We start from the raw sequence: 14,947 nt of genomic DNA on the forward strand, positions 1-14,947 counted from the left end.
CTCCCTCCATATGTTGCCCTAAAGCAATCTTTGTCTTCTATATGAAACCATAAGTGAAAAAAAAAAGTTTCATACAAAATTTTACAGGAGGGAATTTTTTGAAAATCTCGGCCGCCATCTTGTTTTTCCAATTTTTTTCACTTTTTCTAAAAATCGTTTGCTAATATCTAAAATAACTGCAAGTTTAAACAAAATCGGTTGGAAAACAAAAAAGTTACAAAAGTCAGGTCGGCCGCCATCTTGTTTTTCTGAAATGTCATAATTTTTCTCTACTCGAATCCCACTTCTGAACATATCTCCCATACATTATTATATCATTTTCTGTCTCTTTCTAGGAGAACAATTATGTCAATGAGTCAGTCAGTGAGTGAGTGGTAATTGAGCTATATATAGTATAACTAGTATTTTGCTCGCTGCTCGAGCTGCTAAAGCAGCTCTCGAGGTCTATAATGGCCATTTTGAATAATAAAAATTTTTGTATGAAAAAATAAATTCCGCCATTTTGAATTTTTTTTCCATCCATCGAGTAGACCTTTGGACCCTGATCATCTCTTGCCACGAAACCACTCTTCCATCTTTCATACCCTCCGAGATGGACGCCGATGAAATTTGTATGGCGGCCATCTTTTTTTCGGAATTTTAAATTTTTTTTTAAATTTTTGGCAATTGGATGAGGTTTCGAATGACATTTGCTCGAGCACCTCCCACCTATCTTCAATACCTTAAGCGTGCCCTTCACCCGCCTCCGAAATCCTCAATCATCAGCTCCCTTCATATGTTGCCCCAAAGGAATCTTTGTCTTCTATATGAAACCGTAAGTGAAAAAAAAAAGTTTCATACAAAATTTTACAGGAGGAAATTTTTTGAAAATCTCGGCCGCCATCTTGTTTTTCCAATTTTTTTCACTTTTTCTAAAAATCGTTTGCTAACATCTAAAATAACTGCAAGTTTAAACAAAATCGGTTGAAAAACAAAAAAGTTACAAAAGTCAGGTCGGCCGCCATCTTGTTTTTCTGAAATGTCATAATTTTTCCCTACTCGAATCCCACTTCTGTACATATCTCCCATACATTATTATATCATTTTCTGTCTCTTTCTAGGAGAACAATTATGTCAATCAGTGAGTGAGTGGTAATTGAGCTATATATAGTATAACTAGTATTTTGCTCGCTGCTCGAGCTGCTAAAGCAGCTCTCGAGGTCTATAATCGTCATTTTGAATAATAAAAAATTTTGTATGAAAAAAAAAATTCCGCCATTTTGAATTTTTTTTTAATCCATCGAGTAGACCTTCGGATCCTGATAATCTCTTGCCAAGAAACCACTCTTCCATCTTTCATACCCTCCGAGATGGACGCGGATGAAATTTGTATGGCGGCCATCTTTTTTTCGGAATTTTGAATTTTTTTTTAAATTTTTGGCAATTGGATGAGGTTTCGAATGACATTTGGTCGAGCACCTCCCACCTATCTTCGATACCTCGAGCGTGCCCTTCACCCGTCTCCGAAATCCTCAATCATCAGCTCCCTCCATATGTTGCCCTAAAGGAATCTTTGTCTTCTATATGAAACCGTGATTGAAAAAAAAAAGTTTCATACAAAATTTTACAGGAGGGAATTTTTTGAAAATCTCGGCCGCCATCTTGTTTTTCAAATTTTTTTCACTTTTTCTAAAAACCGTTTACTAATATCTTCAATTGTTGCAAGTTGTAACAAAATCGGTTGGAAAACAAAAAAGTTACAAAAGTCAGGTCGGCCGCCATCTTGTTTTTCTGAAATGTCATAATTTTTCCCTAGTCGAATCCCACTTCTGAACATATCTCCCATACATTATTATATCATTTTCTATCTCTTTCTAGGAGAACAATTATGTCAATCAGTGAGTGAGTGGTAATTGAGCTATATATAGTATAATAGAATGTTTTTTATTTGTTAAACTTTTTACAAGTACTTATGAATAGTCAGGTAGTTTTAATTTACCACTGGTTCGGAATGACGTTCCTACCGAGAAGAACCAGCAAGAAACTCGGCGGTTGCTCTTTAAATATATAAAATATATAAAAAAGTATTTGCAGTCCTGCGCGTTGCTGGAACAAGCTGCAGGTCCAGCGATAAGCTATTCTAGTGGCTAATGGCTATATTTCATTGCCTTGGTAGGTCACGAGATGAAGGAGTGCACGGGCACGACGCCCGACGTGTCGCTGGTGCGGTCCGACCCTGCGTTCGGAAACCAGGACAGTTTCATCTTCGTGCGGTTGACTGTCTTGAGGGAATATCTCGAAAAGGTAAAAATTTAAACAATTAGGTTTAGGTTTAAAGACGTTTATTCTCATAAAGACAAAGTCACTTACATGAGAACTTAATTCTAAAAATAAAATTTACAAATATTCGCCATTTAGGTACTCATTCTATGCATTTGTCGAAGTGATTCGCATTACTCATTATGTGAGCAGCTAATTCAGTTTTAAATGCATTGAATGAGTGTACATTTTTTATGTGTGCAGGTATTTGGTTATCTCTATATATATCTCTATAGCTCCTTCATAGGTAAGGGTTTTTCTACCATAATTTGTTCTAGTTTTGGGTAGGATAAGGTAACTGGCTCGACGAGTTTTAGTTTTAATTTTTGTAAATGTGATATTTGTGTGTGGATACATTTACTATTTATTCACTAGATGTCCGAGCAATTTGCAGGACTTATATCATTAGGTATCGTAGAGATTGACTTTAGCTTTAAATCCCTAAAATGATTTAAGTGGATCAACTTAGAAGAGATATTTTACAGGAGCTACAAATGCCCAACCTCCCCTTCGACTACGACTTCGAGCGCGCTCTAGACGACTGGGTGTTCATGTGCTTCTTCGTGGGCAACGACTTCCTGCCTCACCTACCGAGCTTGGAGATCAGGGAGGGCGCTGTGGACCGCCTCGTTAACTTGTACAAGAAGTGTGTGTACAAGACAAAGGTACGTCATAATACAGGAGCTACAAATGCCCAACCTCCCCTTCAAAGGTATTCTATTTACAATACATTAAAAAAAACCAATATTTACTTTTTAATCCTATATTTTTGAAAAAAAAACTGAACAATTCCTTTTCCAGGACCCTATTACTAAGCCCCCACTGTCCGTCCATCTGTCCATCCGTCTGTCTGTCTGTCAGCAGGCAGTATCTCATGAACTGTAATAGGTAGATAGTTGAAATTTTCACAGGGTGTGTATTTCTATTGCCGCTATAACAAGTTATAAAAAGATGGCAAATTTCAAAATGGTCGCAACGCAAATTTAAAAAATTAAAAAATACATTTTTTTGTACGATGATACGGATTCGCACTTGACCGATGTTTTATCCTTTTTAAAATTTATTTTGAATTTCCCTTTTTAATGCCATAATTTCGATAAAACATTCTTTAAAACTATACTGTGCACTTACCTACCTTATTTTGAAAAAATATTTTACCCATCAGGGCTGGATCACAGACTCGGGCGACGTGAACCTAGACCGGGTTCAAGTTATAATGGACGAGCTGGGCAGAGTCGAGGACGAGATATTCCGGCGACGGCACCAGAACGAAGTGAGCTTCAAGGCGCGCGAGAAGGCCAAGAAGCAACAGAAGGTCAACTTCGGGCTGCTGGAGAAGACGCAGTTTGCGCCACAGGTAATTGTTGATTTTTTAATAAAAGTAAAGTAAGAGAAAAGTGCTCGCTACTGGTCGCTGAAAGAAATACTAAAAAACAAAGATATCCCAATGCCAACTAAACGTAAAGTATTTAACATGTGCATCCTACCAATACTTACTTACGGCTGTCAAACGTGGGGTCTGACAATCAAAAAATAAAGGTATGCCAACAAGGGATAGAGAGAAGCATGCTGCACATCAAACTGAAAGACAAATGGAGACTGACCAAAATTAGAAAGATCACAGGTGTGACAGATGTCTCAAGAAGAATCAAGAAACTTAAATGGCGTTGGGCTGGCCATATGATCAGATCCCCAAAGGATAAATGGACCAAAGAGGTCACTTACTGGTACCCCAGAGATGGGAAGAGAGCGAGAGGACGGCCACAGAGGAGATGGGAGGATGACCTGCCAAAGGGTTGGCGCGGACTAGCATTAGATAGGAAAAAAAGGAGAAGTCTAGAGGAGGCCTATGTCCAAAGAGGACAACCTGAACTGTAAACTGCTGGTGTTACTAATTTTTTTTAGAATAAACTATGTAGGATAGGATAATTAAATAATAGGAAATAAGAAATTAGTAATACGTTTAGTTAGTAATATAAGATGTAAAACTAGTGTATCAGTGAATAAAGGCTATTTTATTATTTATTTATTTATTTATTTTATAAGAGAAAAGTACTCTACAAGCTGTGATAGCCTAGTGGTTAGAACGTCCGCCTTCTAACCGAAGGTCGGGGGTTCGATCTCGGGCACGCACCTCTAACTTTTGCGGAGTTATGTGCGTTTTAAGTAATTAAATATCACTTGCTTTAACGGTGAAGGAAAACATCGTGAGGAAACCTGCATGCCTGAGAGTTCTCCATAATGTTCTCAAGGGTGTATGAAGTCTGCCATTCTGCACTTGGCCAGCGTGGTAGACTATGGCCAAAGCCCTTCTCACTCTGAGAGGAGACCCGTGCTCTGCAGTGAGCCGGCGCGATAATGACTGTACAAGTCTTGGCCAAAATAGCAATTAACGCCTTGTTTAGTTTTAAAAACACTTCGCCTCGCCTCGTCCTTCCAATATTGTTCGGCCGTAAGTTGGTTATTTCAGTACTGGTAATGTACTATTATTTTTGTTTCAGCGTCTCGGCGCGGGCTCGCGAGCGGTAGAGAATCCTCGGCAAGAAGCCGCCAACATACGCCTCGCTGGGATGCAAGCCGTGGCTGCGGTAAGCACAGCAGAGTGAACTGGAGTGAGGGAGCTCTCGGTTTAATCTTTGAATAGACCCGATTGCCATTTTAACCGTACTATAATACATAGTTCCTTAGAACAGACATTTTTGTTTTTTGCTTAATTGGGTATTTGACTCAAATTTTTTTATTACTTTATTATAAACTAGGATAAAAATAATGACGTAAACTGAAAAAACTAATTAAATCGATCAAATAACAAAAAAGTTATAAGCATTTAAATATTTCTAATCAGACAGAGATAGCGATATAGCATTTTGACGTCACACCTTATTAATGCCATATTAGCTTCCTAGGGTTTCATACAAATTTTCGTTTTGCGCAGAAGGGATAGAAGACGGGAGGGTCTCCAACTCCAAAATTAAAATGCCTGTAACTTTGTAAATCTTTGTTGGATTTTAATATTGTTTTAAGCGTACATCATTATTTTTATCCTAGTCTAAATATATAAAAGGAAAAGGTGACTGACTGACTGACTGACTGACTGACTGATCTATCAACGCACAGCTCAAACTACTGGACGGATCGGGCTGAAATTTGGCATGCAGGTAGCTATTATAACGTAGGCATCCGCTAAGAAAGGATTTTTGAAAATTCAACCCCTAAGGGGGTGAAAAAGGGGTTTGAAATTTTGTAGTCCACGCGGATGAAGTCGCGAGCATAAGCTAGTTTACAATAAAGCAATATAATTTATCAAATTCGAAAGTAGGAAAATACCCAATTTTTTTTAAATCATTGAAAAGTGTTGGTTCGCTCACAGCAAGAGCAAGCAGATAACCGCGGCCGCAAGCGGTCCGCGACCGAGGCGGGCTTGGACGAGGACGAGGAGGAGAAACACGACGAGGTCCGGCTGTGGGAGGAGGGGTTCAAGGAGCGCTACTACGAGAGCAAGTTCGAGGTGGCCAGCGACAATCTGGAGTTCAGGTACAGCACATAATTAAGGAAAATCTTTTTTTAGGGTTCCGTACCTCAAAAGGAAAAACGGAACCCTTATAGGATCACTTTAATTTAATTTATTTATTGGCATCCAAAACAGATTACAATAATAATTATAACCTAATTCCATAATACAAAGTTTCGTCCTTATTGTAATCCTAAATGGTTGCACAGCATAACCAGTTTAAAAAAGCACGAAAATTATAAATAACAATAAAAATAAATAATAGCCTAATAATTAATTATGTAAGTAGAAATTTGTTACTGTCTGTACTGTTGTTTGTGACTTTGTTGTCTGTCTGTCCGTCTGTCTGTCGGTCTGTCAAGAAACCTACAGGGTACTTCCCGTTGACCTAGAATCATGGAATTTGACCTAGAATTGAAATTACATGGTAGCTTTGAAAAATGATTTTATGTTGTTCAGGTATCGCGTAGCCCTACAATACGTGCGTGGTCTGTGCTGGGTGCTGCGCTACTACTATCAGGGCTGCGCGAGCTGGAAGTGGTACTTCCCCTACCACTACGCGCCCTTCGCCTCCGACTTCGTCAACATCCAGGGCCTGTCCACGAAGTTCGAGAAGGGGACACTGCCTGTGAGTATGGAAACTTTCCTAACGAGATTAAACTTTATACAGCGCCATCTAGTTAGCAACGTGAAAGTAGATATGGGTGTCAGTTCAGTGCCATCTAGTGTATAGAAGTGGTACTATTGGTTATGACGAGATACGTGCGTGGTCTGTGCTGGGTGCTGCGCTACTACTACCAGGGCTGCGCTAGCTGGAAATGGTACTTCCCCGACCACTATGCGCCCTTCGCCTCCGACTTCGTCAACATCCAGGGCCTGTCGACTAAGTTCGAAAAAGGGACGTTGCCTGTGAGTATGGGAACTTTTTTTTTTCTAGTGAGATTAAACTGTATACAGCGACATCTAGTTGGCTACGTGAAATTCGCGATTGTTGTTAGTTAGCGCCATTTAGTATGCAGTAGTGGTACTATTGATTATGACGAGATAAGTGTATGAGATGTAAATGATTGTGTTTTTTTTTTTTTTTTTAATGTATATTAAGTTTAAAATAATTTTTTAATGTATATTAAGTTTAAAATAATTTTTTAATGTATATTAAGTTTAAAATAACCCACATTTAGCTCAATGTTGTTAGTTTATATTATTAAGTAATTGTTAGTTATCTGTTAATAAATTAATGTGTTACGTGTAGGTACCTATCAACTGTCGACGGCACTGGTGCACGGAAAAACTTATTTAAAGTTTATGAATGCACCAAATTTATTGTAAACTGTAAATATTCTTCTTTAATAAAATAAATAAATACAAAATACAAGTGCGTTGTGCTGCGCTAATACTACCAGGGTTGCGCGAGTTGGAAGAAGTACGTCCCCTGTCACTACGCGTCCTTCGTCTCCGACTTATTCAACATCCGGGGCCTGTCCACTAAGTTCGAGAAGGGGACACTTTATTACCTATTTTGACTTGGACTTGTATTGTTGCAGTTCCGGCCGCTAGAACAGTTGATGGGAGTGTTCCCGGCCGCCAGCTCGCAGCACGTACCACAGCCCTGGGCCAAACTCATGAGCGACCCGGTGAGTGTCACGGCCCAAATAATAAATAAATAATAATAATAATAATTACACCATGATCAACCCATCGCCGCATGGGATTATTAGAAACCTAAATCCACGCTGACAAAATCGTATGCACCACCTGGGTATCTGGTGCAACTTCGACCACCCGATGTGCCAGATCCTTTTTTCCACGCACATGCAAACTATGGAATCAACTCCCTTCGGTGGTGTTCCCATTAGATTACAACATGGGGTTATTCAAGGGGCGGACCAACAAATTCCACGGCAACACGTTGGCCGTTCAACATCGGGTGACCCCCGCCTGCTAGATTTATCGCTATTAAAAAAAACTTCTGGTTAAGAATAATTAAAAGATGACGCAACTTTTCTAAACTGCAGTTTCTCTTTTTTTCAGTTTTCGCCCATAATCGACTTCTATCCAATTGACTTTAAAATAGACTTAAACGGCAAGAAGTTTGCGTGGCAAGGCGTCGCCCTGCTGCCCTTCGTGGACGAAACGCGACTGTTCAAAGCTCTCGAACCTTACTACAAAGAATTGACTCAAGCTGAGAGTAAGTATATTTTCAACATTATAGACGTAGAGCCCGTGAGGCGCATACCATCGTTATTTTATAAAAGCCGAAAGTTTCTATTTACATTGTCCCCAACACGGAATGTTCAAACATTATTAGGTCGATTCCGGAAAATTTGCATTAATCAATCAGCAATTGTTGTGATATGCTGAATTTATGGTATCCTTGTTGCAACAATGCATTGTAGCCAATCCTGAGCGAGCGTCAACCAACCAGAGGTGATTGCGATCGTGACGTTGTAGCTGTCATTTTACCTTAATTGAACATCTGCTTACAATCACGGGTGCCCTTTGTCTCTAGTATACCGCAACATCAAAGGCCACGACCGACTATATGTAGCTCCTTCAAACAAGAGCTACGAGTTTCTCCTGGCGCTGTACCAGGAGGCGGGGCAGGAACTGCGCAAACTGATCGAGGACGAGCAGAGATACCCCTTCCGTTCCGAGGGCGTCAGGGGAGACGTGATGCTGAGTGCTGACAACGTGTGCATTGGCGGGTGAGTTAAATAAAAAAATTCTTATCCTAATCGTTTTTAGGGTCCCTTCGGTACGGAACCCTATTAACGACCAGGAGACGAGAAATTGTAGAGGAAATTTTTTCTAGCATGATTGAAATCTGCGCAGCGCCATCTAGTTTATTATGTCGATGTTTCTAAGCTGTATATGTATCGCAATAAATTTTTGTGAATTTCCTGTGAATTCGCTCCGATTGCTCAAGAACAAAAAAAACAATTCGATTTATTATACAAAATCCACTATAACCTTTATGGTTAGATAAATTGTAGTGACCACAGATCACTAGTGGCGGTCCCCGACTATCTTCGTTTGAACGGTATCAAAGGACGTGTCGCGCGACAGGCCGGTGGCTGTAGGGTGAAATCTATAGAGCATACTCTGACTTTGCTTAGACTTAAGACAGAGTTAAAATGAGATAGACGTGGATCTCTCACATAAGTCTGTCTCGTTTAAACTCAATCTTAAGTCTGAGCAAAGTCAAAGTGCGCTCTATAGATCTCAGCCATTTTACCAACAATATCTTGGTCCCAAAAGCAACCTAACTATGCCGTGAAACTAACCTGGTCTATAATTTCCAGACAACTAGCATCCCCAGTAGTGGGCCTGGCCCCAGTGCTGGGCAACCACGTGGTGTGCGTCCGATTCCAGGACCCTCAGTATCCGGACGACTTCATCTTCCCCGCGCGGAGGCTGCACGGCGCCACGGAGCCAGCTCGCGTGCTGAAGCCCGGCAACCTGTCACACCAGGAGAACAGGAACTGGAGACCGCAGATTGGTGAGGATTGCCTTAAGTTGATAGCTACTTATATCAATACTTATAAAAGAGCGTGGATTTGACCTGCAGCTCGTTCCAGCAACGCACAAGACTGCAAATACTATTTTATACATGGCATAATTTTGTACCTATATCAAATATTTGAAAAGAGCAACCGCCGAGTTTCTTGCTGGTTCTTCTCGGCAGGAAAGGCATTCCGAACCAGTGGTAGATGCATCCGACTATTCGTAAGCACTTGTAAAAGTTTATACGAATAAAAAAGATTTTCATTTCATTTCATTCATTCATTTCATTTCATTCATTTAATAAAGCAACGCTCAAACGTCACTTCTGCCATAGCGGCCGTCAAACCAGACGGCTGTTTTGAGGCCGCCATCTTTTATCGAGGTGATATCTTAATCGATATCCATACTAAAATTATAAATGCGAAAGTGTGTCTGCCTGTCTATCTGTGTGTCCGTCTGTCTGCTAGCTTTTTACGGCCCAACCGTTTAACCGATTTCGATAAAATTTGGTACAGAAATAGCTTGCATCCCGGGGAAGGACATAGGTTACTTTTGATCCCAGAAAATCAAAGAGTTCCCACGGGATTTTAAAAAATCTAAATCGAAGCGGACGAAGTCGCAAGCATCATCTTTTTTTTTTTTAATTATTAACAAGTCCACTTTAGACACAGCAAAAAAAAAACCACGAAGGTTTAGATGAAGTGTGTCCATTCCGTCTATTCTCATCCGTCATCTAGTTCAAATTGCATGGGTATTACCCATTTATGTATCCCACAAAATTTCTCCAAGGGCACTTGGGTTTCCACTCGTTAAAAACCCGAAGAGACTGCGACCAAATTGGTACAATTTGCAAGATTCTTAGGGGTGTGATCGACTGCTCTGAACTACACAACAAGTTCTGCTGCGTTTATGCACCCTCTAATTACAGCTATTTCCGCCACCGAACCAAATTTTTCGTAAGTCCGTTTAGTCGCACGTTAGCGCGCTCCAGGTCACCCATACCGCGCACTTTGGCTGCGCTCAACGCGCTGCTGAAGGAGTCCCCTCGCTGTGACATATTTGCTGACAAATGGGCTGACCTCATGGGTCAGATCTTGGGCACTTTTGTGAAAATTTATAATTTTAACAATTTTTGTAAGTATGTTTATGTTAGTTTGTACTCGTAGTATAATTAGTGTAATTGGCTTTATGGCCGTTCTAATTAAATAATAAATAAATAATAATAATATCGTTTGGTGCTTGTACGCAGGCATGGTCCGCTCGAACACAGTGGCGTCGCTGGAGACAGCCGGGCACCGCATGCTGGGCCACCAGCTCTCCCGGTCGGGCTCCTACTCCAACGTGCCGCCACCACAGCAGCAACACAGTAAGTTTTTTTTTTTTTTTTTTTTTTTTTTTTAAATTCAGATACAAGTTAGCCCTTGACTGCAATCTCACCTGGTGGTAAGTGATGATGCAGTCTAAGATGATAGCGGGCTAACCTGGAAGGGGTATGGCAGTTTTTTTTATTAAACCCATACCCCTTTGGTTTCTACACGGCATCGTACCGGAACGCTAAATCGCTTGGCGGCACGGCTTTGCCGGTAGGGTGGTAACTAGCCACGGCCGAAACCTCCCACCAGACCAGACCAGAAATTTAGAAATTATAAAATTCCAAACCCCTGCCGGGAATCGAACCCGGGACCTCCCACTATAAAGACCACAGCGCTCACCACTGCGCCAGGGAGGTCGTCTAAGTAAAGAAAGAAAAACGTTTATTTTTTAAAGTTGTACCACTCATTACCAGTTAGGTTATCCCGGCGCCTCTAATACTTGAGTAGTAAAGTCAAAAGACCTCAAGTAGAAGAAGCGCCTGATTAAAAAAAAATTATTTGTGATCAAATTGGAGACCATTAATCGTAGATATTTTGTTAGTTATATTTTGTTAAGTAGGTATATCTATATTTTTCTTTAAATTTAAATTCCTTTACATATTTAACTATTTTATTTTTACCTACTGTTAATCTGTCAAGTTACTCTGTACGTTATTAAGTCTGTCTGTTATTAAGTTAATCAATACTTTAATCTGTTAGTCTGTAAGTTAGTGCATGTTAGTTTATAAGCAAAGTTTCACCTGTAATTGACGACCATACTGTTTATTGTATGTATTTAAATGTGCGGTCTTTTATGTATGGAAGTTGTCGGTGATAAATAAAAAAAAAAAAAAAAAAAAAGTATGTCATGTGTGGCACAGCCCGAAATAAAAAAGGTCCCTACTCAGCGTAAATGTCATATGTCTTGCACAAGTACAAAAACATACAGCGCTGGTTTTCAGTATGAACCCTGATTCGGGTGGCGCCACGGAATTATTTTTAATTATCTAATCTATCTGTTAATAATATATACAAATTCACACATATTATACCTACTAATATATTTAAAAAAAAAAGATTCCGACGAATTGAGAACCTCCTCCTTTTTAAATCGGTTAGTTATTATAAAGTACTACACAACGCTTATGGCAGCTTCCAGGTACAGATAGCTCGCCAACAAACTGGCTCACCAGTTTAGCGAGAGTCAGAAATGTACGTACAATGCGACAAGGCTCTTTTGGCAAGTTTTCCTTTGCCGTTAAAAAAATAAATAATAAAATAAAATTGATTTATTTCAGGTTAACATACCCATAATAACAACTTTAAAATTAATAAAAGTAAAATACCAATACATAAAATAATTAATAAATAAAAATAAAATTAAATATCTAGTACCTTCTCTCCGGCATTGGTACTGGAACATGTCTTTCACAGCAATGCCGAAGATAAGGACAGTCGAGTCGGGCTGCAATCATCTGCAGAATGGTGGTGGGGCTGTCCCGCACTCTGCGCACCAACGACGCGCACCGCCTGCGTACAGTAGTATAGAAGCAGTCGATGCGCGCGTTAAAGCAAGTGATATATTTTAATTACTTAAAAACGCGCATGACTCCGAAAAATTAGAGGTGCGTGCTCGGGATCGAACCCCCGACCTTAGATCAGGAGGCGGACGTTCCAACCACTAGGTTCTAAGTCCCGCAAATTGCTATTGCGCTGGAACCATGTCTCATTAACATCGAAATGACATCATTTTGACGTCAGCCGAAATAAAAATATACCATCATTTCGAAACTTCAGTCTAGTGACGTCACTAAAATGGTGGCCACGCGCATTAGCAATTTGCGGGACTTATATAGAAGATAAGAAGATAAGAATAATTTATTTTGAATTTAGAATTTAGACACAAGAAACAAGTTTCCCGCCCTCTGCACTAGGAAAACCCTGTATTGCAGAAGGCAGTTACAAGTTTTTTAAAAACTAAGGACTTAATATATTATATCTAATATTATACTAAAACTAGCTTATGCTCGCGACTTCGTCCGCGTGGACTACAAAATTTCAAAACCCTATTTCACCCCCTTAGGAGTTGAATTTTCAAAAATCCTTTCTTAGCGGATGCCTACGTCATAATAGCTATCTGCATGCCAAATTTCAGCCCGATCCGTCCAGTAGTTTGAGCTGTGCGTTGATAGATCAGTCAGTCAGTCAGTCAGTCAGTTAGTCAGTCAGTCACCTTTCCCTTTTATATATATAGATTATAGGTAAGAGAACGAGTTTCCTACCCTCTGCACTAGGAAAAAACCTGTGTTGCAGAAAGGCAGTTACAAGTTTCCTAAAAACTAACCTAATATCATATCAATATCAATATCACAGCTTATTATTGTGTTTATTGGCAAAATATAACCTGCGGCGCGTGTGACGTCACATCCGTACAATTGTGTCACGCGACCTCCCCTCCGCTCGATTGATGCTGTAATTAGTGACGTTATTTATTCTCCTACACTCCGGCTCGGGCTCCGCGGCGCATTCGTTTGAGAGTACAAACTCATTTTTAATTAATTGGAAATTGGATGCACTTATTAACTGCTTTATTTCTTTTTAAGAGCTGACATAAATAAATTAAACAAATAAGTAATCATTTATTTGCAAGAAAGTTGGTACAAACAAGATGGATGTATACAATATAAAGAGCCCTTAACATTCGACTAAATTAATTGTGTGCAAATATTTTAAGAGATATAGGATCAAAATTAAGTTATTAAACAATGTGGCTAATTCTGTTGTACACAATCTCTAAACTAAATCTATTGCTATCCCTTTCATAATGTTGCTTGCGGAAAAGGAGAGCAATATATTTAGACCTGTTAATTTAGTTTAGTTTAGAAATGGTGTACCAAAGAATCGGCCTCATTATCAAATTATAAAAGTATACAAAAAAAAGTCATTATAAAAGTTTTTATAGTCGTATTCCTCATTTCTGAGGGTCGTGACTCTTTTCCATTAATGACATAATGGTCGGAGGTCTCTTGGGTTTGTAATGCAGTGGGTTGGGTTCCCAGATCCTTCCGCATACAAGTCACTAAGAGAACGAGATTTCGTTTCTTAGGTTGTACAGTTATTATCAGATTTTAGTGATAATAACCGGCACCGACAGCTTGACGTGTTCTCTGAGGCACGGAGGAAACTATAAGGCCAAATTCGGACCTCCAAATACGGTCACCCATCCAGTTACCTACTTGGGTCAACGTTGCTTAACAATCGCAATCGATTGATATGCGTGGCCATACGTCCCTCAAGAGGTACAGTGCGACAAGACTCTCTTGTCACTTGAATGACATTGACAGGGGGGCGCTGTTGGAGAACAAAGGCTTAGAATATTCAAACAAGAACAAAGGGGACACTTGACAGCAACGTTAGTTCCGATTTTTCGCCACGCGCCAAGATAGCCTTGTCGCACTGTAAAAGTAATTGTATGAAAAAGTAGAGTAATAAGTCGTTTGATAATAAATCTTACAATGTATTAATATCTTTCATCATTAAAAAACAAATTAACAGTATTCCAAACTCGCGATTTGGAACTCTATTCCACATAAAATAAGATTCAAAATGGGACCTATAACATTGGCTACCAATTAACGGGCGAGCCTGTGCCTTGTCTAGATGATCGGACCTTTGTTCTGACTGAGCGCGAAACAAGCTGGCTTTAATTAGCGGGACGACATTGTGCCACAGCGTAAAAAAAACCGGCCAAAATGCGAGTCAGGCTCGCGCACCGAGGGTTCCGTACTAATATAAAATATAATTAAATATCAAATATAATTCAAAAACTATGATGCATAAAAATAAATAAAAATCTGTTTTAGAATGCACAGGTCTTTCATATGATACCCCACTTGATATAGTTATCTTACTTCGAAAATTAAAAATACTAATTATTATTTCATGACCACAATTTAATTTTTTTTGTGTGATGTAATCCTAAATTCACGGTTTTCAGATTTTTCCTCTTATGTCTGCTATAAGACCTACCTACCTGCCAAATTTCATGATTCTAAGTCAACGGGAAGTTACTTAGAAAAGTTACTAAGAAGGACATAGGCTGGAATCTATAGAGCGCACTTAGACTGTGCTTAGACCTAAGACACTGTTAAAACGAGACAGCGTTATATCACTGACATAAATCTGTCTCGTTTTAACTGAAACTTAAGGCAGAGCAAAGTCAAAGTACGGCCTTAGAATCATGTAACGACGACATACGAACGAGTGTCAAACTAATAAAAAA

At 39.5% G+C, this 14,947-nt stretch overlaps 1 protein-coding gene across 2 annotated transcripts in view; it reads left to right on the forward strand.

The window, feature by feature from the left end:
- The window catches only part of Rat1 (5'-3' exoribonuclease 2 Rat1), a 39,826-nt gene that overhangs the window by 10,424 nt on the left and 14,455 nt on the right, over positions 1-14,947 (forward strand). For both annotated transcript variants that reach the window (XM_034978074.2, XM_069504588.1), the window contains exons 6-16: positions 2,156-2,283; positions 2,784-2,963; positions 3,464-3,655; positions 4,800-4,886; positions 5,669-5,832; positions 6,269-6,437; positions 7,354-7,443; positions 7,841-7,997; positions 8,319-8,514; positions 9,112-9,308; positions 10,563-10,679. In XM_034978074.2, coding sequence (XP_034833965.1) covers positions 2,156-2,283; positions 2,784-2,963; positions 3,464-3,655; positions 4,800-4,886; positions 5,669-5,832; positions 6,269-6,437; positions 7,354-7,443; positions 7,841-7,997; positions 8,319-8,514; positions 9,112-9,308; positions 10,563-10,679 — 1,677 coding nt within the window. The remainder of the gene's footprint in view (positions 1-2,155; positions 2,284-2,783; positions 2,964-3,463; positions 3,656-4,799; positions 4,887-5,668; positions 5,833-6,268; positions 6,438-7,353; positions 7,444-7,840; positions 7,998-8,318; positions 8,515-9,111; positions 9,309-10,562; positions 10,680-14,947) is intronic.

The sequence above is a fragment of the Maniola hyperantus genome, chromosome 18 (assembly GCF_902806685.2).
Source record: "Maniola hyperantus chromosome 18, iAphHyp1.2, whole genome shotgun sequence".
NCBI classification, from domain to species: domain Eukaryota; kingdom Metazoa; phylum Arthropoda; class Insecta; order Lepidoptera; family Nymphalidae; genus Maniola; species Maniola hyperantus.